Source organism: Haliotis cracherodii, unplaced genomic scaffold, assembly GCF_022045235.1.
Source record: "Haliotis cracherodii isolate W230 unplaced genomic scaffold, xgHalCrac1.p SCAF_3, whole genome shotgun sequence".
In the NCBI taxonomy this organism is placed as follows: domain Eukaryota; kingdom Metazoa; phylum Mollusca; class Gastropoda; order Lepetellida; family Haliotidae; genus Haliotis; species Haliotis cracherodii.
The window spans coordinates 50,212,478-50,238,150 of NW_027266286.1; the positions used below are offsets into that span (position 1 = coordinate 50,212,478).

The 25,673-nt window shown below is 39.7% G+C and overlaps 1 protein-coding gene across 1 annotated transcript in view; it reads right to left on the reverse strand.

Annotated features, from left to right (window-relative positions):
* The window catches only part of LOC139473601 (E3 ubiquitin-protein ligase rnf213-alpha-like), a 208,576-nt gene that overhangs the window by 97,403 nt on the left and 85,500 nt on the right, over window positions 1–25,673 (reverse strand). The window contains exons 15-21 of the mRNA XM_071256274.1: window positions 19,641–19,800; window positions 18,428–18,733; window positions 9,181–9,761; window positions 8,515–8,671; window positions 6,865–7,085; window positions 2,049–2,201; window positions 816–974 (exon numbers count right to left, since the gene is read on the reverse strand). Coding sequence (XP_071112375.1) covers window positions 816–974; window positions 2,049–2,201; window positions 6,865–7,085; window positions 8,515–8,671; window positions 9,181–9,761; window positions 18,428–18,733; window positions 19,641–19,800 — 1,737 coding nt within the window. The remainder of the gene's footprint in view (window positions 1–815; window positions 975–2,048; window positions 2,202–6,864; window positions 7,086–8,514; window positions 8,672–9,180; window positions 9,762–18,427; window positions 18,734–19,640; window positions 19,801–25,673) is intronic.

Sequence of the window (25,673 nt, forward strand, 5' to 3'; positions counted from 1 at the left end):
ACCTTGATATTAAGTGCATCATCATCAATTAAAAATGTAAACAAAGACAGCCACTTATCATAACTTACTGATACTGTGTGCAGTGGTGTTGAAAGATTCATAAGAAGGCTGAAAATTTCTTGAGAGTCTCATGTCATAATTGAAATAAATAACAGTTATATTTGTAGGAAAGGCAATGAGAACTTTCGACCAGACAAATGAAAACGCAATCTGTTCACTATGAAAATGCATTGAAAACCTATGTACAGGATACTATAAGTTGCCAACTGATCTTGAGGGGTATATGGTCTGATGTACCCTGTGTGTGAGCCTATGTTCCCCAAGCCATCAGGCGAGTGGTACATAATATCACCAATATTCATTCACATGGACCAAGATTATATGTCTGAAGTTTCACAGAGTAAAACACTTTGATTCAGCCATTTTGACAGCTAGTAGGCAATGCAAATGAACAGAGTTTCTTCCCATAAACATCAGTTCATTTCAGCTCAACGATACTTCTGCAAGATAAGCAAGTTACCAAAGGTGTGTTCTGATTGATTTCTGGGCTAGCTACGTGAGCGGGCATCATGGAAAATAATAAACCGCTCCTTAACCAAACAGAAACTAGTATTCATGGAATGACCAGCACAAACCTAAATATTATTGAAAATGTGTGGTAAAAACATCCAAAATTCACTGACGATATCATCAACAACGATCAGGTGTTCAAGCTTATCTGGACCACTTGGCAAAACCTAATTGACAAACCCCAGTTCTCAGCTGTATTGACACTTGCAATAACTTTCACAAAAATAATTCTTAAATAATCTCACCATAATAAAGTGGTCAACATCATCTTTTCCCTTTTCTGCCTGTCCTGCTACCAGCATTAGCCTGCTCTGAAGATCCACCAACTGGCTGTAGCTGTATTTCCGGGATCCATTTTCCTCTTTGTCTTGTGTAACATGCAGGCTGATTACATTCTTCAAGGCCTATAAGCCAAAGAGAGGTCATAATTACAAATCTGAATGGTGCCTGAGCTGCCATGTTAAAAATTTGATTCAAAACTCTTTCTACAAATTCAGGTGACATCATTGGTGGATAGAGGCATTTCTGAGGATTTCAGTTGGACGAAATACATATCTAGAGAATCTTTAACATAATGATAAATGGAACATACAGTATGTGTTAAATCCCACCTCTAATAAACATATACCAAATTTCATTACATTTTGAACAAGCATGTGCAGTTTCAGTTTCATTGGTTTCGCGGTATCATGGTAGAAGCTCATATGACTTGTTCCAAAGCTAAGTTCTTCTAAGAGCAAAGGCATGTACAGTTAAATAAGACTGTGATTTTGGTGTCATAAAACAATATCAAATGTGATATATCACCACTGCTCACACCCCATAAAAAAGCCACTAGCAGAGAAAGGTATGATACACAAACTTGCACACCTACTTTCAGCGTTCGACTTTTGCTGCTCGTTCTCTAGTCTCAAGACAATTGTGAGCAAGGTGGTGGTTGAGAACAATCTAATTTTTTCCCCAGTTGTATCCAACAAACTACTGAGCACCATTATAAAATTTATTACTCTTAACTATTAACACATTTTTTACATTTGGGTATTTTCAACAAAATAAACTATAAATTTTCTTCAACACTGCCAACAAACTATTCATTTTGTGCATATTTCCGAAACAAACAATTCATTTAAGAAATCCTCCCACTCACCCCCTCTTTAGAAATGAAATGGATGCTCCCTTACTGCATCATAAACATTAACTTGGTCCAAATAAGGCAATATTCTTAACATGATATCCCACAGATAGGTCAACACCTTTCAGCTTCAAACACAAAACATGGTCCAAAATAACATTATAAACTAATATGATTAATTCTATCAGCAAATAAAAATGGTAGCAATGACAGGATGATCAAAAAAGCTTCAACTCAATTGTTAATTTCCATGTCAAAGAAGCAGTTAAAATGTTTATGGATAAAGCATTGCAAACACCACAAAAACATAAATGTAGCCCTGACCTAGAAGGGAGTGATATCTTACCAGAAGTGAACAGTTCTCTATGTCATCAAAGTTTCCAATTCTGTACAGGCCCCTGTTGTTTATCTGACCTGCCTGTGTCAAGGAGGTTACTTCAACAGATCCATGTGACTTCTTAACTTCCTTCAGCCAGTTCAAAAGTCGACTGGATTCAGTCTACCACAAACATAAATAAATATTGCAAGCCATCAGATCTATATTCATAGTTAATCATATATGCTAATCCACAAGACAAATACGAGCAAACATCAATTAGGACCTGCTTTATCAAATATAAAAGCATGTTATTTACTGTCAAGGACAGAACCTGGCAGAATAGTGATGACATACAGTTGTGAAAACTTAATATTATTCAAAATGGACGTTTTGCAGTGACCTACCTGACAATTACATTTGATGAACCCTGAATTCATTTAGAGTCATCGGATGTTTCATGAATAGAGACATGTTGCTTCGTGGGAAATGTGTTAATAATAAACTTAAGGGTTGTGGTGCAGATTTGTTGCTGTTATTTGACTACTTACCAAAAGACAGGAAGTGAAATTTAGTTCACATCACACACTACCATTCTTCAGTATAATCTGCATTAAAATACAGCAAATGGATCCTAATGATCAAAATCAGGAAATAAATTGCAAACTGTTTTCAGATCATATCATATTTGCTAAGTATTGGCTGTACAGCAAAGAAAGTTCACAATATTTGCAAATATTGTTAAAAGTTATATTAATGTCACAAACAATATCAAAGGCAATACCGTGTCAAACCTTCTGAATTTGATCTGATTTCAGTTTGATTTCTATTCTTAAGATTATTATCAAAATGGACTCTGCAATCTGGCAAAAGTGGGCATGATAAAAAGGTTGTGCTTTTCGTCCCGCTACTTTGCATAATAGGTCATGGTATCTGTAATGGGCCCTTCGTAAGGAGTTCAAATGTTTGTGACTTCAGTATTTGATCAGGATATCCTACAAAATGTTCAAATTCAAAAGCTAAATTTATAAGTTTCATCTATTCAATAACATGTAATCCCATTGTGGTGACAAACAAATCCTCAAATTTTGGTCAGTGGTTTCTGAGCAATATTAAATACAAAAGGCTTTTGCCCCATTGTCTACAATAGCTGAATGCCATTCATAAAGTGTTAATCAGGTTTTATGTAGTTTAGTAAAGAGCAAATATGTGTATGTATTATTCTTGCAACAACAAAGTTCAGGTCATATACTCAAAACAACAACAACAACCCTTATTTTTCAGGCAAAACTGCACATTATACATCAATAACTACTCCTTTCTTGTCATGCATGTTTCATGGCATAAACCCTACACCTGTGAAATTTGTCGTCATTCATTTGATGCTCAGTTAATGACTTCATCACAAGTATAGCAAGTATTTGTCACAAAGTGACGAAATGTCCCCCGCCTGTATATACACCATAGTACCAAATATGAAGACAATCCAGAGATTAGTTCTTGAGATATCGCGGCAACACCGTTTTCCAACTCCAAAAGCAGATTTACCTGCTGTGACCTTGAAAATGGGGTCAAGGTCACCAAAACTGACTGGTGTATGCGGCGTCTGTATATACACTATGGTTCCAAATATGAAGACAATCCAGAGATTAGTTCTTGAGATATCGCAGCAACACCGTTTTCTAACTCCAAAAGCAGATTTGCCTGCTGTGACCTTGAATATGGGGTCAAGGTCTACAAAACCGACCGGTGTCTGCGGTGTCTGTATATACACCATAGTTCCAAATATGAAAACAATCCAGTGTTTAGTTCTTGAGATATCGCGGCAACACCGTTTCCCAACTCCAAAAGCAGATTTGACTGCTGTGACCTTGAAAATGAGGTCAAGGTCACCAAAACCGACTGGTGTATGCGGAGTCTGTATATGCACTATAATTCCAAATATGAAGTCAATCCAGAGATTAGTTCTTGAGATATCGCGGCAACACCGTTTTCCAACTCCAAAAGCAGATTTGCCTGCTGTGACCTTGAAAATGGGGTCAAGGTCACCAAAACCGACTGGTGTATGCGGTGTCTGTATATACACTATGGTTCCAAATATGAAGACAATCCAGAGATTAGTTCTTGAGATATCGCAGCAACACCCTTTTCCAACTCCAAAAGCAGATTTGCCTGTTGTGACCTTGAAAATGAAGTCAAGGTCACCAAAACCCACTGGTGTCTGCGGAGTGTGTATATACACCATAATTCCAAATATGAAGACAATCCAGAGATTAGTTCTTGAAATATCGCGGCAACACCGTTTTCCAACTCCAAAAGCAGATTTGCCTGCTGTGACCTTGAAAATGGGGTCAAGGTCACCAAAACCGACTGGTGTATGCGGTGTCTGTATATACACTATGGTTCCAAATATGAAGACAATCCAGACATTAGTTCTTGAGATATCGCAGCAACACCGTTTTCTAACTCCAAAAGCAGATTTGCCTGTTGTGACCTTGAAAATGAAGTCAAGGTCACCAAAACCCACTGGTGTCTGCGGAGTGTGTATATACACCATAATTCCAAATATGAAGACAATCCAGAGATTAGTTCTTGAAATATCGCAGCAACACCGTTTTCCAACTCCAAAAGCAGATTTGCCTGCTGTGACCTTGAAAATGGGGTCAAGGTCACCAAAACCGACTGGTGTCTGCGGAGTCTGTATATACACCATAGTTCCAAATATGAAGACAATCCAGTGTTTAGTTCTTGAGATATCGCGGCAACAAACAGGTCGGACGTACGGACGTACGGTCGTGAATACTATATCCCCCGCTTCGCGCTTTCGTGCGGCGGGGGACAATGAGTGCTGGAACCACTCAGATCACCCAACAAAGACTATGGAAAATAACACAATAACGTTCACCCCTGCCTCTGAGGGTGTCAAGGACATATAGCAATCAGTGGTTCGCAGTTGGTATTTCTCATGTCTGAGGTAATTATTCAATCTCAGATAGGGCTAAATCCAAGTCCGATGTGGTGAATATTATGTATTATCATATAATGGGTAGGTTTCTCGGCAGGATAAAGCCAACGGATAAAAACGATATCCGTTGGGGTCATATGCGGATAGAGATGCAAATATCAAAGGTCAAGTAGGGACTACTTTCAGTGTATATAAACAAACATGGCGTCGCACTTGTCATTCGGCTATCGAGTCAGAATTAACCATCGTGAATCTGGATAAACTACAGGGATAATTGATACAATTATTAAAAAACAGTCTTATATACTGAAAGTCAGTGTCGAAATGCGACGTAACTAAGGCTTTTTAGTAGTTTGGGCAACTTTGGAGATATAAATTTCGAAACAATTTTGCGAGAGCACTAGGCCTAGCCAAGCGGGATCAGAAGCCATATCTGTGCTTGTAGACCTCTGCGGCTTGAAACCTTTTCCACAAATAAAAATAGTTGGGTTTAGGCGAAATAAGTATGAATTGTTACCTTGTTTCGTTTTGGCGCTGGGTATACATCTGACTACACTTCTTAACGTTATGACAGAACAGGCCGACTGTGAACAATCACTGGCCATGATGTCTCATAGACTAGGGTTAGAGTAGCTTCCCTTTGACAAAGGGCAGTTACTCTAGCGGACAGACCGATGGATTGTCGCGAAAGGTAATTAAAAACATTTGTTGTTTTGCGTATATGTTGCTTCGCCATTGTATAAGAAACAGATTTCAGTTTGAACTATATTGGCTACTGTCACTGTCCGACTGACACATCACCTACCCTGTGACGTAATAAATATTAATGCGCGCATTCCAGGAAAACTCGCAATGTTTAGGTAATGTTTGTGAGAGAGGGGAAGCGATTTTCAAGCACAGAATTGAAGAATGACATTATATGATAAAGAGGTTATCACGCTTGTGTGTTTAGGGATGGTAAATATCCTGTATTAGGAATAAACACTATGTATTTAGCTCACCAAGGCTCGCTAAATACAATGTTTATTCCTAATGCAGGATATTTACCATCCCCAAACACACTCGCGTGATAACCTCTATATATGCACCTGTCAGCACAGCAAGAGAGGAACTGTCAGTTGAGTTTCCAAAAAACATTGATCAAGGATTAACCGATTAAACATTGATTGATTAATAACAGAAATCTTGCACATTGGATTCTAACTCAATCAATCTTTTTAAAGAACCAGCTGAAGTCATAAAATACCAACATGTACTTCCAAATACGAAAGGAATTACCGATAATTCCAGTCCTTGGCCTTGATCAAGGCAACATTTTTAAGATCATACAATTACATGTCTCAGGAAAGTAAAAGTGATTTTGTAAGGATATAACCATCCTTCACAATAACAGTTACCTTGACATTTGATAGATATGCTACTTACATTAACTGTAGTAGGATTTGTAAGGATACATTCAAATATTAAGTTTCATGGTTGCAGAAGTAACTATTGCTTACAATGATGTGACCATGTTTTACAAAAACCTGAATGTAGACCTTGGACTTTTACCAAAACTTTTTCAGGGAGGGCTCTATCCTAGAGAAGGTATATACCAAAAGTTTAATGATACATCATTAATATTTTTTGAGAAAGTGTAAGCACAAACGTTTGGGTGAGATTTCCCCAGGACCAATCGGAAGGAGTCCATGGAATACTAACTCTAATGTTAACAATCCACTTCCAACAAAACCCTGAAGCACTTGCTAAACCCCGCTTAATTTTAAACACTTTTTATCATTATCAATTTACTTACAGCAACTACCATTCACACTTTTCATCAACTTTTTGTCCAAATAGTTGAAACTAAAAACTAAAAATAACAGCATTATTAAGAGTTACCAGTTTGTCTGGAAGATTCTCATCAGACTTAAGCTCCTGCCAGACAAGTTCACAGTTCTTGAGGAATGTGGCATAGTCTGTATTCTGTGGTGTGTTGAAGATCAGTGGAGCATATCCAGTGGTTGCTGAGTGAAAACAGTTGACTTTGTGTATCTCCATCGCTTCCTCTCCAGCTGAGATGAAAGCCAGGTCCACAAACACCTTCAGTTCCTTCACGCCATCTGACATGCAAACACCAAAATGTAAAATCACTTTCAAAACACATCCATGGCACCCTAGTGATTACTCCAGAATATGTTTGGAACTTGTTCCTGCACAAGGTACACCACAATAATGGAGAGGCTCACCATTTCATGTGAAACATGTACCTAACATACTATGCTGAATACATTGTCAGAAGTCATTAGCATCTCCATCACAATTTTACTATTCCTTTGAATTATTCCTATTCATACTTTATGCAAACAATGAATTAAACTAGAAAAGAGGGATGCATTCAATGGCAAAAACAGAATTGGAGCCTTAATTCTCAGCAATGCAAAGAAGGCCCCCATAAAACATCACATAGCCATCATCCAAATCCTGGTAAAAACACCACACCTGTGTATGGAAACACAACACTAGATTGAAATACCATACCTCCAGCTAGCATAGGATCCTAAATACATTTTGTGGTATGACAAAACAAAACACATATAAACCCTGAAAGTCTCTCTCCCTTTGTTTTGCAGTTCCGGTCAAATAACATCACTTCTAATATTATGACATTGTTTGTGAAAGCACATGCCCATTTCAGTATATGCTTAAACCAGAAATCTATCTACCACAATAAGGATGCAATAGGCACTTCCACCTTAATGACTTAGCTGGGTAGATCAATGAAGTCACTGATCCTGACCACCAATTCATTTTGTTGCCTATTGTGACAACACCATGGGAACATGCCTCCAGCAATTTCTTAGAACCAATAACAAAGTGATATGCCTTTCTAATCATTGACCTTCAACCGCTGCCTTAGCTGCCAGCAAATTTCATACTGAAAGCATATCTGGTGTTACAATGTAAAGTCGCTGTAGCAAACCGTAAATACAGTTATTCAATGCAGAGGTCAGTGCTTATGTATTATTAATCATATAAAAATGTTTTGTATCATCACAAATTTGTAACATCAAGTATTCAGTTCTAACAATGACCTTGAACTTCATTAGTCAGAGAATCTGCTCTAAAACAACTTGTCTGTTAGAGTTCCTTGAGTTCAAATCCTTCATGCTCATGATGTTGTGTACACAAGTTTTCTTCCATGTCTACTTCACATTGTGTGACCTTCACCAGCAATCTTTGCCAATCACAAGTGAGGACATTTCTAATTGTACTTTAGTGCCATCAATCATATGTCAGAAAAAGACATACAGAGGTATAGAGGAGGTATAATCGGGTAAAAAGTCTCTAAAATTTGTCATTTGTTTACATTCTCAACCAAAATTGAGGAGTGTTTTAACTATAACATACATGATATGATATTGCTGTGATGTCCAAGCAAAACAAAGTTCAGGTATGACGACAGTACGGACAAAACCTTAAAGCATACCCATTTACATACCCTGTTTGTCATATTGTCAAAAATATATTAAATAACAAAATAAGTTTTACCTTTCATGGAAACTCTGAGCCATTCCACCAGGCGAATGCTATTCTCAAAGGCTTCGATGCACTTTTGCTTTTTTGGATCATTCATATCATGGAGAATGGAACATGTCCCTAACACAGAGTCATCCATTGTGTTGATCGGATGGTCTTTGTTGCTTCCCTTAAAAATAAAACGAACAATTTGATTAATGCAGATCTTTTTTCTTTCTTTTTTAAAATAGCATTAACTACAAAAAAAACTACAGAACAACTGTTTTCAACTCACAGTATATCAATTCTGAGAAAATACCATAACAATTTATGAATAATTGTTTTGCAAAAGAAGTTAATACAGGTAAAAAATAAAAGTAAGTCTCTGAAGCAAATGATCTGATGATAATGGTTTCAATGATATCATTATCTTATTGGTATAAGTTGTACACCAAATTAGTATTCCTAAAGAGAGAAAAAGGGTAGTGATGTCTGCAGTAAGACACTAAGAGCTAAATGGAAATCTCACTAGGAAAAGTAATAAGTTTGACCACAAGTTACAAAACTAGGTCTAACATGTGTACCAGTAAGATATAGTCAAGTAATAAAACTGTAAAGGATTAAATTCAAATGAATACCCTAATCAACATTATAAGTGTCTTTCCCTTTATCTTTAGATTTCACAACTCCATAACTTACCATTTGTTTAACAGCTTCAACTGGGGCGAAGTTTCCTTCAATAGAGTATATTTCCTTGATATTCATGATGATTTCAGCAGCCCTCTGACAACCCTGCAGAGTCTCATAGCTCTGGAGTTGCTCAATTCTCCTGGAAATCCAGTCAGAAGAGCCATCACTCATAAGCTGAAACTCTGCTGTGATTTGATCTGCATCACCCTGAAATATTCTCACAAGTTCCTGTATGTTGCAGAATGTCTCTGTTCCATCCTGCACCTTCTTGCTGAGACTACGCCATCTCTGCCTGGACTTCTGCCACACCTTCAAGACAGCTTCCTCAAACTTTGTTCCAGGGGCAATAGCTGCCCCTTCATATCTCCATATTTCCCTAAAGATCAAGCTTCCATTCCACTTCTCCAGCTGAGGAACAATTTCCATGATTTGCTCTGGAATTTCTGAGATAAATATCCTTGGTTGATAGGAATCTAGGATGCCATGCACAGCTTCACCTTCTGGCAGAGGATGGCATAGAGCACACAACACCTCAGTATCAATCTTTTCTTCCATTTCTCTTACTCTGTTTGATAATTCAACTGTATTCACTGCAAACGAGTAAAACTTTCATATATTTAAGGAAGAGTTATATCACAGTTCAGTTGATACTGACCATCAAAATTTAAAAAGATATATGGTAGAAAGATCACTAAAAGAAATTTCTTTTTCAAATATTGAAACTGCTGGAAGTACAGTGAGCATTTGATAGACTGATGCCATAAATGTTGCTTAACATCATATGTAAGATTTCACTTACATAGTAAGGTGCATGCACATGTGTGTGGCTGCTTGTACTAGTCCAGACTTAGGCAAGTATTATAGTACTAGTGCAATGAGGTACCATGCAGCAGTTTTAAACATGGACACTCAACTTTGACACATTATACTGACTCTGAGTTGACCAGTCCTGGTTTAATACTCTTAATGTTGAATGCCAGAGCATCAAACCACTGACCTTCCTCTCACTGGGCAGATGCTCTAATCACAACACCATACCAGGGTCCTGTTCCACAAAGGGATCTTAGTGCTATGTTGATCGTAAGCCTATGATAAAGTATAGGAGTTACGACCAACTTAGCACTAAGATCGCTTTGTGGAACGGGATCCAGCAGTCTAACAAATATGAACGCTTACTGATGACTGTCAAATGACTTCATAAAGAGTACTAGAGTTCAAAAAGCTCATCTGTATTCTGTGATGTCACCTTTATGGGTGAGGATGTGATGAAAGATATAATACCCAATAAATAATACTTTCTCTTATCACTGATGCAGATACTAGACACTGATAGTAATTTGACAAACTGGATAAAGAGATTCTGTTTTCAACGTAACTGCCTCATCAGCCTTTCACATGATCAGAGTTTATCCAAGGTGTTATCATCAGATTGTGGTACAAATAGTAAATAAAGCATAAGCTATAAGAAAACATACAACTTTATATGGATGATAACTTCTGGTTTATTTCATTTAGCAACATTTTGATGCATAGTCTTACCCCGTAATCAAACTGTAAGAATAAACATTGATACACCGCTAAATGCAATAAATATTAAATTAGATATCCAACTTTTACAAATACCCTTTTTTCTAAAAAGAGCTAAGGCAACATTTTGTAATCATAAAACTTTAAATCTTACTTAATTGTAAAGAATGGTGATGGTCCAAGGTCTGTATTTTAAATTAAATAAGTAGCTGTGGTGGCCATTTTGAATGATACAAAATGAAATGTTTACTTTATTGTAGCTGGTGACATGTATACTACCGACAAAAAATAAGGAACTGATGAAATAATAGTGAAGGTGTAATGATGACACATGTCTGTAAATTTCAGGCGTGTAAATCTATAGCTGATGTGTCCACCGTGTTGGGCAATACATGCATGACACCTTGATAGCATACTGTTGATTAACTCAAATATGGTTCCCCTTAGTATTTCCTGCTATTTCTTCAAAACTTCTTACATTTGTATGCCATCCAGAATAACTCAGAATTTAAGGAATTTCAAGTTAAAACTTTCCCCAAATTTTGGACAAATCATTTTTTCAAATTTGTTTGCAAAGGGCACTTTAGTTTGAAATCCTCAAATTAGATACAAATCCCTGGTCACACTTCCGGAATATTGAACTTAATGAACTGCCAAATATTGGTATATGTATGTGACAACATTGGAAAACACTGAAAGAACCAAGACAAAGTCAGCACCTGTGGCTAAACAATCAGATCCATCATCCAGAAAAAGGAAACTTGTGATCGCAAAATTATCTGAACATAGGTTCTGTAGTACAATAACCATAACACAAAATAATGTTTTATTTTACAAATCAAAGAAAAAAAATTTGAATGTGAAGTTTCAATATTTATTACAGTTACATATCATATTACTTGAGAAACAAATAATTTATTCTGTTACAGAATTGATCAGGCACTCTAGATAATGCCTGACCAGGCCGGTGTGACAATGAGACACTGCCTTTGTTTTTACAAATTCTTTGTGTCTTGAAATACATTTTATTTGTTAACGATACTGAAAATCACTTTCAACATGATCTTAAATAAATATATCATTTAAAAAAAAATATATGTATCATAGCAAGAGCCAACAAGCTAAGTTTTAAACCCAGTGTAAGGATATTGTACCATGTATCATTTAGTGTTTATTTGCCTAGTTCTGTATTGAATCATATTAATCTGATATGACCAATAATAATTAATTGGAATAATTATTAAACACTAGGTTAGATAATATATATCATTACTTTACCATGTTTATTTGAGGAATCTGAGTTCTTAAAAATTACATTTTAAAACGTATCCTATCTCATACTATGCTTTTCTTCCTTCTTCTTTCAATCCTTGAGTGGAAACGTCCCAAAACAAACACGCAATAACGTCTTTGGCTATTTCAACAGATGTACCCAATTTCAAGGTGGTGATCCTTAACAAACTTTGAGTAGTATACATATCCTATCTGACACTATGCATTTCTTCCTACTTCTTTCAATCCTTGAGTGGAAACGTCCCAAAACAAAATTTCCAGCTTCTAAAACCATATCCCGAACACCCCTCACATCACCATTGTCACCACTTAAACAAAAGGGTCACGCACTACAATCCCGTACATCGTGATGTAACCAGTTTGATCCCCTGACACCCTATGCCTCATCCGTGTGGAGACGTGTTATTATGTCGAGAATACAAAATTGTTTCTTAATTATTACTTCTGATAGTCAGTTCACTTATACTTCTCTCTAAATTTATGGGGAAAGACCAGATAAAACATCCGGCTTGCAAGAAGTGTTCTCATATTTTCACCCTGAGATCCACATGAGTTATGCTGTGACTGTTGTGGTGTTTGTCAACCTGGTATCCGATGTTCTGAATGTTCTCACCTATCAGACGAGGCCTTTATTAGTTACCTGCGAGAAGCATAACATTAATCAGATATCCAAATCGCGGGATGTTGAACATGGGCCATCTGCTACCAAGAAGCCACAAAGTTTGTCACTACTAAAGCTATTACCCATTCAACTGTCAAATCCACCGACTCCTACCATCATTCCCTATCAGTTAAGGAAGATGCGGTCTCGGACAGCTTACTTCATGACGAGATTCCCGCCCAAACATCCTCATCGGCTAATTCCAGCACTCCACCATTTTCCGACTGATTCTCTGTCAACTACTTCGGATTGTAGTGAATTCTACCAACCCATCTACAGTACTACCTCTGAAAACAGATGCAGTTGGTTCAGCAGAAAGTCGTTTATCATTGACTTCATGGGATAGCACAGTTCCACCTGAAGAATTTGTTTCAAGGATCAACATTCCAAGGATTGATATTCTGAGAACCGACTTTCTACTGATTGATCGCCAAGGGTTTGACCATCTGAGGATCTACAGATTGATCCTACCCGTACATGGTTGCTCCAGTTCTACCGACCATCATCGTCATCCTGACTGATCGCAATTATCTGACTTTGACACTCAACGCTGCTCACATTGACTCTCTTCTCAGAGCTGTAGATGCAACAGAGAGCTTGCCGACTTTGTGGAATCATTTCGACCTTTCGACTTCGGTCTTCACCTCACCAACTACTGCTTCACCACAACAAGTTGCGGAATACTGAAAGTTTGCTCAAGTGATCAATGTTGGCAAACCCTAAACTCGCTACCACAATGGGCAAAAAATGTCTATGGTAGCTGAACTCAAGGCTTTCATCCATTCCAACAAACTTGCTGACCAGTCATGAAGATTTTGTCCACCTTCTTGAGACACTTGACATCGGCAGATTATGAGCCTTTGGATGAAAGAGCTTCGAACATGTCATTCTGAAGACAGTCTACCTCCTGGCCCTGGCTACTACTGCTACAGTCAGCGAGATACACATGCCTTGGATGTGAACAGAATTTGTTTTGAGAGGCGCAGTCATGGCAAGGTGCATCTTGGTTTCTGCTGAGACTTCATCACAAAAAAAAAAGCATCCAGGTCAGCCCAGCGGATTATTCACAATCCAGTCCCTGGCCTCAGTCTTACACCCCAAGGATCATGAGGACATCTCGTTATGTCCAGACAGAGCTTTACGCATCTACCATCAGGCTTCGTCTACACTTCGCCGATCTCCAAAGAGTCTCTTTATCCCTCTTTCCTCAGTGGCCAATTCAGAGGTCTCCCGTACAACAGTCTCCTTTCTATTGTGTTCAACGATCCTCCACGCCTACACCTTTGCCGACTTGCCTCCGCCTCAGACGTCAAACACTCATGAGAAGAGAGTGGGCACTGCACAGTAACTGCACCCTCAACGCCATCATGGAGGGATATTTTTGGAAGTCAAATACGGTCTTAACTTCTACTACATGATATTGCCAATACTGATGTACAAGGCCTCCACCAATTTGGTCCGCTGGTCCACATACCTGATACACATACCTGCTACCATGGACTCATATTTCGTATATTGTACACAGTGAATAAGTGATTGAGGGCCACTCCTTTGTTTATTATTTGTAAGTTCGGGTTCCCAGATCAAGTACTCATGTCGGAGAATGTCGACATTCATCTGTAGAGACATTGGTCTTCAACGATGAAGTTGCAGCAAGGCGTGGCTGTTTCGGTAGTGTCCCAAAAACTCACTTGCTCACCTCTGTCTTGTGATGTCTCAGTATTGGTTTGAAGATCCTCTTATGGATGTTGCTGATCATTACCTCTCCTTGTCTTTGCATGCTCCAATCCTGTGGTAGGAAGGATAGCTTCTATGAAGCGCTAAAAGAGATGCCAAGCTGATCAGCCCTAAGTCTTAGAGTGTATGTGGTTGTTTGTCTTGTAGAACTAATTGACTGGAGACCCCTTCCAAAACCATTATAAGTCATGGTTGAATAGGTTTCCTGCTTCAAAGCTATGCAATCGTTCTGGAAAGAATGTACTACGTGTGGACACATAATGTATGTTATACTCAATTTCGTTATGTTGTGTCCTAGTAACATAAAGGGGGTATCTCATTTATTACACTGTTCTATCAACTCAAGAGCCCATTTCTTTCAGACACTAATGTGCAACAATCTTATGGTTGAAGCATGTTCAGCACCAGCTTCCTCGTGTATATCTCACGGTTGTAGTCCACTACAGGCAAGAGTATATCTGTGACCCACTGTCCAACCGTGGGATAAAATGCATAGTGTGTGATAGGTTTAAAAACCTGAAAATTTTACATTAAAGTGTATATTTATATTTATACAGATCCTATCTCACACGTTATATGCCCACCCAACCAGCCCCACATCACAGTTTCAGCTCCAAGAAAGAAAATGATGAGTGTATCAGGTGATCAAACCGCTTAAGTCACGGTGATTGTAGTGTGTGACCCATTTGTTTTAGTGGTGACTATTGTGATGCGAAGGGTGTTCGGGAGATATGGTTTTAGAAGCTGGAAACTTTGTTTAATGACGTTTCCACACAAGGGGCGAAAGAACAAAAAAGAAATGCATAATTTGAGATAGGAGAAGTATGCTACTCAAAGTTTGTTAAGGATGACCAACTTGAAATTGGGTGCATCTGTTGAAATAGCCAAAGACATTATTGCGTGAAGACATGTGTAATGAACAAAAGTCTGTTGTCATGTGCCACACAATGCCAGCAAACAACATGTCACCAATTATCAGTCATCTCACCAAAACTTAAACGTTGAAAAGTCACGAAAACAAATTCATAGTCTGAAAAGAAAACTATCAGGAGTGCATATGTGATCCATTTGATGTGATCACAGCCTGCCACCATCACCTCATGCTCCCAATAAGTGTCTGGATGGTTGCCAAGGCAAGATTTTTCCACTCTTCACTAAGCGCATTGCCGAGTTCCTGCAGAGTTGCCAGAAGGAGAAGGCAACTTGACAATGTGATCTGCAGGTCATTCCACACATGTTTGATAGTGTTGAGGTCTGGGGACTGAGCTAGCCACTCCATGTATACCAAGGTTTCCTGCTGTATGTACTCATCAATGACCCTTGCATGATGAGGTCGTGCGTTATCATCCATGATGATGAAGTTAGGTCCGATTGCACCAGAATACGATCTCATGTACACATCCAGAATGTCATCCCTGTTGTGCACACCTGTCATCATGCCCCACTGTAAGACATGGAGATCAGTTTTTCCAGTTCAACTGATCCCACCCCAAATCATGATTGAGCCCCCTACATAGTGGTCATGTTCGGATATGTTGGAATCCTGGAATCTTTCTCCTTATATACGCCACACTCGAGCACGACAATCTGTGAAGTCTAAGCTGTATCTCGATTCATCAGTGAAAAATATGGGAGCCGAGTCCTGATCTGTCCAATTGACGTCTTCAACCAAATCCAAATGTTCCTGCCTGTGATGTCAGGTCAGTGGGAGGCGAATGCATGCCCTCAGTGACCAGAGACCAGCCTCATGGAGACGGTTACGCATGTCTGAGTAGAAATCTCTTTATGACACTGACATCATGCACGCCATTTCTGAGTGTGGTGGCAGTCACCAAGGGATGACATCTTGCAATCAGGAGAAACCTGTATTCCCTCTGTGTGTTGGAATGCTGTCAACCACCTGCATGTCGCTGGGTAGATGATCCAAACGTCTGGTGTAGATTCCATGCCCTGTTGATCACACTGTGGCTGACACCAAAGACATTTGCAACATGACATTGTGTTGACCCAGTTTCAAGCATGCCTGTGCATCTCCTTAAATTTTCGGTCGTCAAATGATATCTATGATGTTGAGGGCATTCAGTTGTTGCAATCCTTCTAAGCAAATGTTGTCGTGCTCTCTGATGGTGTGAAACATTACTATCACGATACATCCAAATACAGGTTTTCAAGCACATGGTGTACATCGTGCATATGACTGCATGCCTCTGTTCGTTCATCACAAAATTGATTTGGGTTACCCAATCATATTGTCCCGGGTAATTTCAATCTATATTTGTTGGATGATTTTTTTATATCACCAAAACTTAGCAAACTTTTAGTAGAAATGTAAATTTACAACTTGCTATCATTTCCAGTAAATGAATTAAATTCACCAATATTTATTTTAACAGTTATATTATTTCACTAAAATATATATGAATAAGCCTCCACAACCAGTGAATAACTTATGTTGTAAACAATTCACAAGAAATAATTTTCTCATAACTGAGAAATACACTTATATTTCAATCTGTCAAAATATTCCAGCCATTCACTATTCTTTTCAAGTAATTGTCCTCATCTTTCAAACTGTGAGCACCAGGGGGTGCTTCCATTCACAGGAATAGGACCAGGGAATTCATAGAAATGCTGAAATATTCAATTTTGAAAAGATTTTGCATGAACGTAAACCACTGACAAAAAAACATATTTCTATGCTTAAAAAATCATTGCCGCTCGAGTAATTGACAATATTTTAGGCTGAATGTGTTGTTTGTTTGTTTTTGAAAATAAAAACATATCTTAAAATCTGTGACAAAATTAATAATATGTTAGAAAGCGGACAGCAAAGTCTACCAGATTGTTCTCTGATGTACATAATGGTATGATTTTGATCTGCATTGGCCAACTGTCGTAGTTGTTTACAGTATGTCATGGCTATCTCGCATGTCTCATTTCAGCAAATGCCCGATAGTTGCAAAAAACAAATCCAAAATGATTTTGTAGTTACAAGCATCATCCTTGTTTGTAACAATTGCAAAATCTTAACTTGATACTTGTTGTCATTTACTCGTATTGAATATTACCTTAGAGAAGACAAAGGTCTCGAGGAGGAGGATGGCAACATTTAACTGATCCACACGCCTTGTACCACCTCAAACACCTTTCTACTGACTACAAGGCTGGATTGGTCTATTGCATTAGTGAGTGTGAGTTCATCTATACATGCACACACTTTGGCTTCTGTGTGAAAATGCATTGCATGCATAATGTGCTGTTAATGCATGATGTGAAACTTCATTGTGATTAGATGTTGCATTCAGATGCAACACCATGGTACTGTAAATGTACACCTCAATAACTGCTACATTCAAATCATTAGTTCCCTTATTTTTAGTCAGTAGTACAGAACTATGGGTGGTCAGTCTCGCTGACTTGGTTGATGCATGTCATCGTTTCCCAGTTGCATAGATCGTTGCTTGTGAAGTCAATCACTGGATTGTCTGGTCCAGACTGGATTATGGACAGACCGCCTCTTATAGCTGGAATATTGCTGAGTGCGACATAAAACATCAAACAAACAAACCACTAACATAAACTCATACTTGACAAAATCTAATATGTCACTTTGGTGAGTTGGAAAGAGGATTAATGTGTTCAGAGAGGATAACAGTACCAAGGACACACTTACAAACATATAACATAAAAAAATATAAAGATTATTACACAAGCATGTGTGTCATACTGATTTTACAAAATGAGTTTCCAGAGCAAGAGCGAGATACAGGAATTCTTACACAAGATTTGTAAAATCAGTCTGACACATATGCAAGTGTAATAATTTCTTTATTACTATTATTTCTTAAACATTTTGAGCTCCCTTTTAGAAAAATGCACTGATATTGACAGCCCTCTATTGTCGAATGATGTCGACAATCTTCAGCTATGGTGTTGTGTGTAGTGTGACATGGGACATATGAAGCGATATTTGAAACAGTGCACATACAATTTTTATGAACTCAGTTATTTCTATGTGTAGTAAATGATGTTACTCACCTCCTTTAATGTCAACACATTTATTTAGGAGTACTTGAGCTCTACTCAGATAAACTCGGCATGCTTGGAGTTCTATCTCACGGACTTGAAGGATCTCTTCTACCCTTTTGTGGTCTTCATTTTCATGCCTTGATGCTGCCCAAAGCTCTTTGAAATTTTTCTTATTGGAAAGAAGCAGTTTCAACAGCCACACTGAGATATCTCCCTTTGACAAAAATGCAGCTATTTTGTCCAATAGAGAAGCAGCTTCCATGAGATGCTGTGAGCAGTCCTCATCCAATAACTCATAAGCCTTGGGATTACCAGCTACATCCCCAAATGGACAACAAAAAAGGGTAAGAAAAGTAATGTAGTTTAACTCCAGATAAAATAATAAAATATCTGAATCAAATGAAACATGACTATTATCAATTATTTTCTAAGTAGTGATGCAAACATGTTTTTGCAAGAACTTACAAATAATATTGCCATTGCATCAGTGTAGCTCACTTGGATATGTAGTCACAAGAGTTGCCCTCAACATTTACATTCTGCATAAATACAAATAACTAGTGCCAAAGTCTAATGATTTGAACTTAATATGATGTCATCTTAAGAAGAAGCAAAACATCTTGCCTCTACAAAAAGTGCACTTGGCAGCAAACATCTGCAACATGGGAGTACAAGGTAACCCCATTACAACATAAAAACCTGTACAAGACTAGTTATTTGTACTGTGATGTGATATCACTTGAAAAATCTACAATCATACAGCAAATAAGTTTCATGACTCAAAAATATGAATACAAATGCAAGAAACACACTTAGACTAACTGGATCACACTGTAAAGAAATAAATATGTGCCTCCCCCAACAAAGAAAAATGGTTGCCAACACGATCACAAAAGGATAGATTCTTCAAAAACTCAGATAAGATATCATCTCAGTGAAGAAGACAATAATAACATATAGGGGGATGTCTTTCAACATCAGATGTCAGGGAGGAAATGTTGGGCAAAACAGTTACTGAAGACGCTATTAGATCATTTCATTTCCAGTTAGGACTTCATCAGTAAGAGCAATGTGCAATATGTATTGCAGGATAAGTAAAAAATATATGTTTTTCAATAAGGCAAGAAGACAGCCAGGGTGATTTCTTGTAATGAGTACAACTCGGACATTGTAAAATGTAGAATCCTTAAATTAGTGAGAACGAAAAGGTTTAATGACTTACCAAAGCGAACAAAGTAACTGATCAGAGGCTTCCAAGTAATGATGTGACAGATCAACTTTTCTTCATTTTCTTCTTTTGGCCAGTACATCTTGAGATGTTTTGACACCATTTCACAGAATGCTTTGTCCATCTTGGTATCCCATGCAAATTTGTCATCCCTCTGAAATTTGAAAGACAGATTTGAAAGGAAAGGCATTAATAAATGACACAGTTCTATTTTTTCAAATAAAAAAAATATAAATTTTAACATCATTTTGGAACTTGTCATTTATTATAGGGGGAGGGGGTCACGAAAAAGTGTTAAATGTATTCGGAGGGGAGGCAAAAAAAAAATGTTACATGAAATGAGGGGGGGGGTCTGCAAAATGTGACCAATCTCACTGATGTCACCCTTCCCATATAATAAAATCACCAGTCCCTTGTTTGCGCATCAACAACATAACCTAGAAATATGAAATTGATCATTTATTACATAAAAACCCTGGGGCCAATGCGAACCGGGAGGAATATTTATGTCTTGGGGTAGTCCATGACTCGGATGAGGTATCTGCAATATCCTGGGGTTGTAGACCCAGATGTAGATGAAAGTTATGTCCTGGGGTCGTATGACCCGGACAAGATGGGATGTACTGTCCTGGGGTCGTGATGACCCAGACGAGATGGGATGTACTGTCCTGGGTGTCGTATGACCCGGACGAGATGGGATGTACTGTCCTGGGGTCGTATGACCGGACGAGATTGGATGTACTGTCCTGGGGTCGTATGACCCGGACGAGATGTGATGTACTGTCTTGGGGTCGTATGACCCAGACGAGATGGGATGTATTGTCCTGGGGTCATATGACAGGACGTGATGGGATGTACTGTCCTGGGGTCGTATGACCCGGACGAGATGAGATGTACTGTCGTGGGGTTGTATGACCCGGATGAGATGGGATGTACTGTCCTGGGGTCGTGATGACCCGGACCATGCTGCCGGTATTGCCCTGGGGTTGATGTGTGGACTTAATGAATTGGGGGGTAAAAAAACCCAAAATGAGGTGCAACCAAGAGCCCCCCAATGAAAGGTAATGTTGTGGTAAGAAAGTGGCGTAAATACATGAAATAAGTAAAGTAAAGATGAGTAAATTAAGGATGTGAATAGTACTAAGGTAGACACCTGGAACTGGAGTACACAGCTCTGGGAAAGGTGTACCGCCTGGCTTTTTGGCATGGGCATGGAAATAAAGTTAAACAGGCAAAGATATTCCTCAGTGTATGTCACGATATATCTGGAAGTACCCTGGTCTAGCTATACTACTCAAAATTTGATAAGGATCACTAGGTGATATGTGTGTAAGTTACCACAAACATAACAAAAGACATGACTCTGACTCAGAAACGTGTTTAATCATGTTATGAATGAAAATTCATGAACGGCATGAACTTGTATCAATATGGAATGTTTGAAATCTGCAAACACCAAAAGGCATTTCATTAAAAAATGTTAACAGCAAACAAGAGAAAGAATTACACAGTTATGAGGGATAGTCCATCATTACACTTAGTCGATGAAGTGTCAATATCGAGTATGACCTCCCCTTGCATCAATGACGGCCTGACAACGTCGAGATATGCTGTCAATGAGCACCCGGATGTTCCCAATGGGAAGGTTGTTCCACTCTTCCACGAGGGCATGTCCGAGCTCTGCCAAAGTCGTGGGTTGTGCTCTACGGCGTGAAAGGGCAACCTGCAGCATGTTCCAGACATGCTCAATCGGGTTCAAGTCCGGCGAGCGCGCTGGCCAATCCATGCGGACAATTGTCTCCTGCTCAAGGTACTGCTCAACCACCCTGGCGCGATGAGGACGGGCGTTATCATCCATCAGGATGAACTCAGGGCCAACAGCACCAGCGTAGGATCTGACGTACACATCGAGGATCTCATCCCGGTACCTCACCCCCGTCATTGTTCCTCTCTCCAGGACATGAAGATCTGTCCTTCCATCTCTGTTGATTCCACCCCAGACCATGTTGGAACCACCACCATAACGGTCATGTTCACTGATGTTGGCATCTTGGAAACGTTCACGTTGTCGTCGCCACACCCGCTGCCTCCTGTCTGTAAAGTCCAAACAATACCTGGACTCATCGGTGAACAGAACTGGAACCCAATCGTTCCGTGTCCAAGTGACATGATCTTCAGCCCATTCCAATCGCTCCCGCCGGTGTCGAACAGTCAGGGGGATTCGGACACATGCCCTTCTCGAGTAGAGACCTGCATTGTGAAGACGATTCCGTATCGTCCGAGTGGACACATTCACCCCCGAGGCGTTCGTTACATAGGCTGGTTGCTGTCCAGAAGGGATGATGTCGTGCCTGAAGAGCCACAAAATGATCTTGGCGTTGGGTTGTCGACCTCTGACGACCACCCCCATGTCGGTGTGCTGCTGTACCAAAATTTTGCTGTCGGGACCAGGCCCTGCTTACAACGCTCTGGCTGACGTTTAGTGCATTGGCAACGTCACGTTGTGAATAGCCAGCATCAAGCATTCCAATACATCTGCCCAGTTGTTCTGTCGTCAGGCGACGCCTTACACGTTGAGGGGGCATTGCGTAGATAAACGTAGTGTAAACACTCAATTGAGTTTTAAGTTTCAGAATGAATCAGACACCGTTGCCTGATTGGAAATCGTGCAATGGTAGTAAAAGCATGAACTGTGATGTGAAACGCATTTCCCATGGCATGAAATGCACATGCAAGTGTGTTGGAGACGTTTTTGATTTCACTTGAACACAATATTGCCAGTTATGCAGTTATTTTGTTTTTTTATTAAGAAAAATATCTACGATCCTTATCAAATTTTGAGTAGTATATAATACATCTAACACTTGATGTCATAATAGTTTATGGATCCCGTAACTGCATGTAAGTGGTAGTCACAAATATCTATGGGCTAAAATTCTGCTACCTACGGCACACAGAGATGTCTGGGCCTGCTTGATCACAGCCTCTGGGGTACGAATCTACTTGGTGTAACACTTTTGTTTGCCCCTGACTCGTAGGTTGCCATAACAGGATGCTATGAAAAATTGTAAGATGCTGTTGTTGACCGGAGGCAATTTTTGACAGTATGTGACGGTATTGAAGACGTTGAATGTTTTTAGGAAATTCAGGTAGCATTGAAAACCTGTAGCATATGTTGTGCATGTCCGGGGACTGATGGCAGCACTCCATAACTTGTGTATGTGGATGTTTAGAGCCACATTACTTCTGAGCTGACTGGGCACTGGGTTGGTAAAGGGTCTGCTAATGGGGCCAAGGCTCTGGTTGGTTTGTAGTTTTACGCCGCACTCAGCAATATTCCAGCTATATGACGGCGGTCTGTATATAATCGAGTCTGGACCAGACAATCCAGTGATTGACATAATGAACATCGATCCATGCAGTTGGGATTGATGACATGCATAAACCACGTCAGCGAGTCTGACCACCCAATCCCGTTAGTCGCCTTTTACAGCAAGCATGGGTTGCTGAAGACCTATTCTACCCCGGATCTTCACGGGTATTCAAGGCTCTGAACCGTGTCATCTGTAAACGGAAGAGTGAATCAGCAATGCTATTTAGTTTCCCATTCCATTTTGCTGCGTTCCATGTGACAGTGCGCATGAAAAACATGATTGAAGGACATTTAGAACGACCCCTGTTAATAGCATGCACGGTTGACTGATTATCACAAAGGAACATAACACGTTTAGTAGACCAATGTCTCCCCCACAGAATGGCTGCTACAACATTTGGGTACAACTCCAGGAATGCTACCGTGGGTTTCTAAGGCAGTTTTTCAACTTCCGACCAGCGCTGTGAAAACCAAGCATCATTGCATGCACCCATGCCCACACTTGCTGCAGCATCGGTGAAAAGTTGAATGTCTGGAGGTGCGGTGAGGCTATCTTTGTGGAAGAATGAGATACCATTCCATTGTTATAGAAACATATCCCACATGGTGATGTCAGTTCTGCATGCTTTTGAAATCGTCACTCAATGATGCAATTCTTTCATGGTCCTGGACATTTGAATGAGGTAGGATATGAACGATCTATCTGGTATGATCAGCAAAGTTTAAATGTCCCAGTAAGGAGAGTAGCTTTGTCTTCATACATTTTTTCCTGCCCAGGAAGGAATGCAACACCTGTCTGGGGGGAGGTAAGTTGTCATGGTATTAGAGTCAAGTATGATCCCCAGGTACTGCAGTTCAGTGGCTGGACCAATGGTCTTGTGCTGTGCTAGGGGGATGTTTAGTTTGTGGAACACTTCCTGAATGGTGTACATGGTCTCTTGCGCATTACAGTCGTGCCTGTCTAGAGTCAGGAAATCATCTAGTAGGTGTAAGACAAAGTTAAGTTGGTAATTGTTCTCCAGAATCCAGCACAAGGCTTGAGGAAGAGCATCGAATATCCCTGGACTTGAACAACAACCAAAAGCAAGTCTAGTGTAGAAATAATACTTATCCTTTGACTTGAAACCAAAGAAGGGCCATATGACTGGATGAAGGGGCGCTTGTTGTGATATCTGCTTTGCACATCAAAGCCCCCTTGCACAATGCTTTCAATTTGGATATGGCATTGTCAATTGTCACATAGGATAAAGTACAGGAATTTTTGTCAATCAAGTTGTTGATATTGGGCACGCTGGCTGAGTTTTGTGGAACTGACAAATCAAGGATAAGAGCGTTTTTTCTTGCTGTATTTCCTGATAGCTAACCCGAGTGGGCTAACTGTGAATGTATGAAAAGGTCTCCTTCCTGGGCTTGTAACCTTTCTGTTAATTTGCCATACACTGTGATTGTCCATGTCCCTGATCTTTGCCAGTGATGCAGACATGTGCGTAGTTACAATATGCTCAATGGCATCTCCGGTCATTGAAATCATTACAAATTTCTTTGTTGCTGTACATAACCCTGTTTCTGCCTTTCGTGTCTGCCTTTCGTTTCCTGAAATAGTCTGTGATTGGGTAAGGGCATATGTCTGTCATGTGCGTCACACTGCCGCAGAAATGGCAAGATTTGGCTTTCTTGACAGCGGTCACAAACTGTATAAGTTCGTGTCTCTATGACCCCAGTTAATAGGAGTAGATGAGTGGGCGTAAGCCGCCACTCTAGCAGCAAACAGTTTTGGTAATCGCAGTGGCTGGTGCCTCCATACTCCCTTGCTAGTTGGAAGCATGTTTGGTGGGGTACCAGTAGCATCATTTTGTGTGGGTCGCATTGGGAGTAAACTCTCATGTAGATATCGCAGACATCTAGGAATTCATGAAGTGATAAGGAGCGGTTCAATTTTGTATCATCTTCGATTCGAAGAGTCTGTCCATTAGACTCAGCTGTCTGTATTTCACTAGAATCTATCCCAGGGGCGTGGTCTAATAACACGGCTAGGTTAATGTATTTACCTTCTTGTATCTTCTTAGTAAGTACTGGCGATACAGTGTCGATATGAGGTACACCAGGGGCACACCGTGAGGGAAAGTATCTGACCATGCATTGGAAGGCAGTTGTAGACCTTGTGTGCCCTGCGCTGTTACTGTGCAATCCCTAGCCATGGAGTAGACAAGGTCTTTCAATTCTTGGAGCTCTCTCCGTATCACCGCAGTGTAGTCCTGTATACTGGAAGAGGGTTCGCATGCATAGCATGGTAGATGATGATGTGTCGTGATAAGTGTTAGAGATGCGAGTGGTTTGCTTTGAGTGTCTGATGAACTTCTAAATGCTGGAGCAACATTGTTGCCCTCTTCTGTATTGAAATCGCAACTCGATGACACTCACCATGTTGATCTTGCACTTCTCAGACGATGGCTCTCTATAGCACAGTTTACAGTATACAACTGCAGCAAAGTCTTCCTTGTCTATGCTACAGGAACACAAAAACCCATCAGTTAGTCGTTTGCGCAACTCGGCGAACGTAAGGTAGGCATCGTTGTCGCAGTTGGTCTGGTTTGTTGAACTTGTTTCGTCCAGAATGGTTGAATTGATTTGTCTCCGGAACTTGTGGAAGTGGA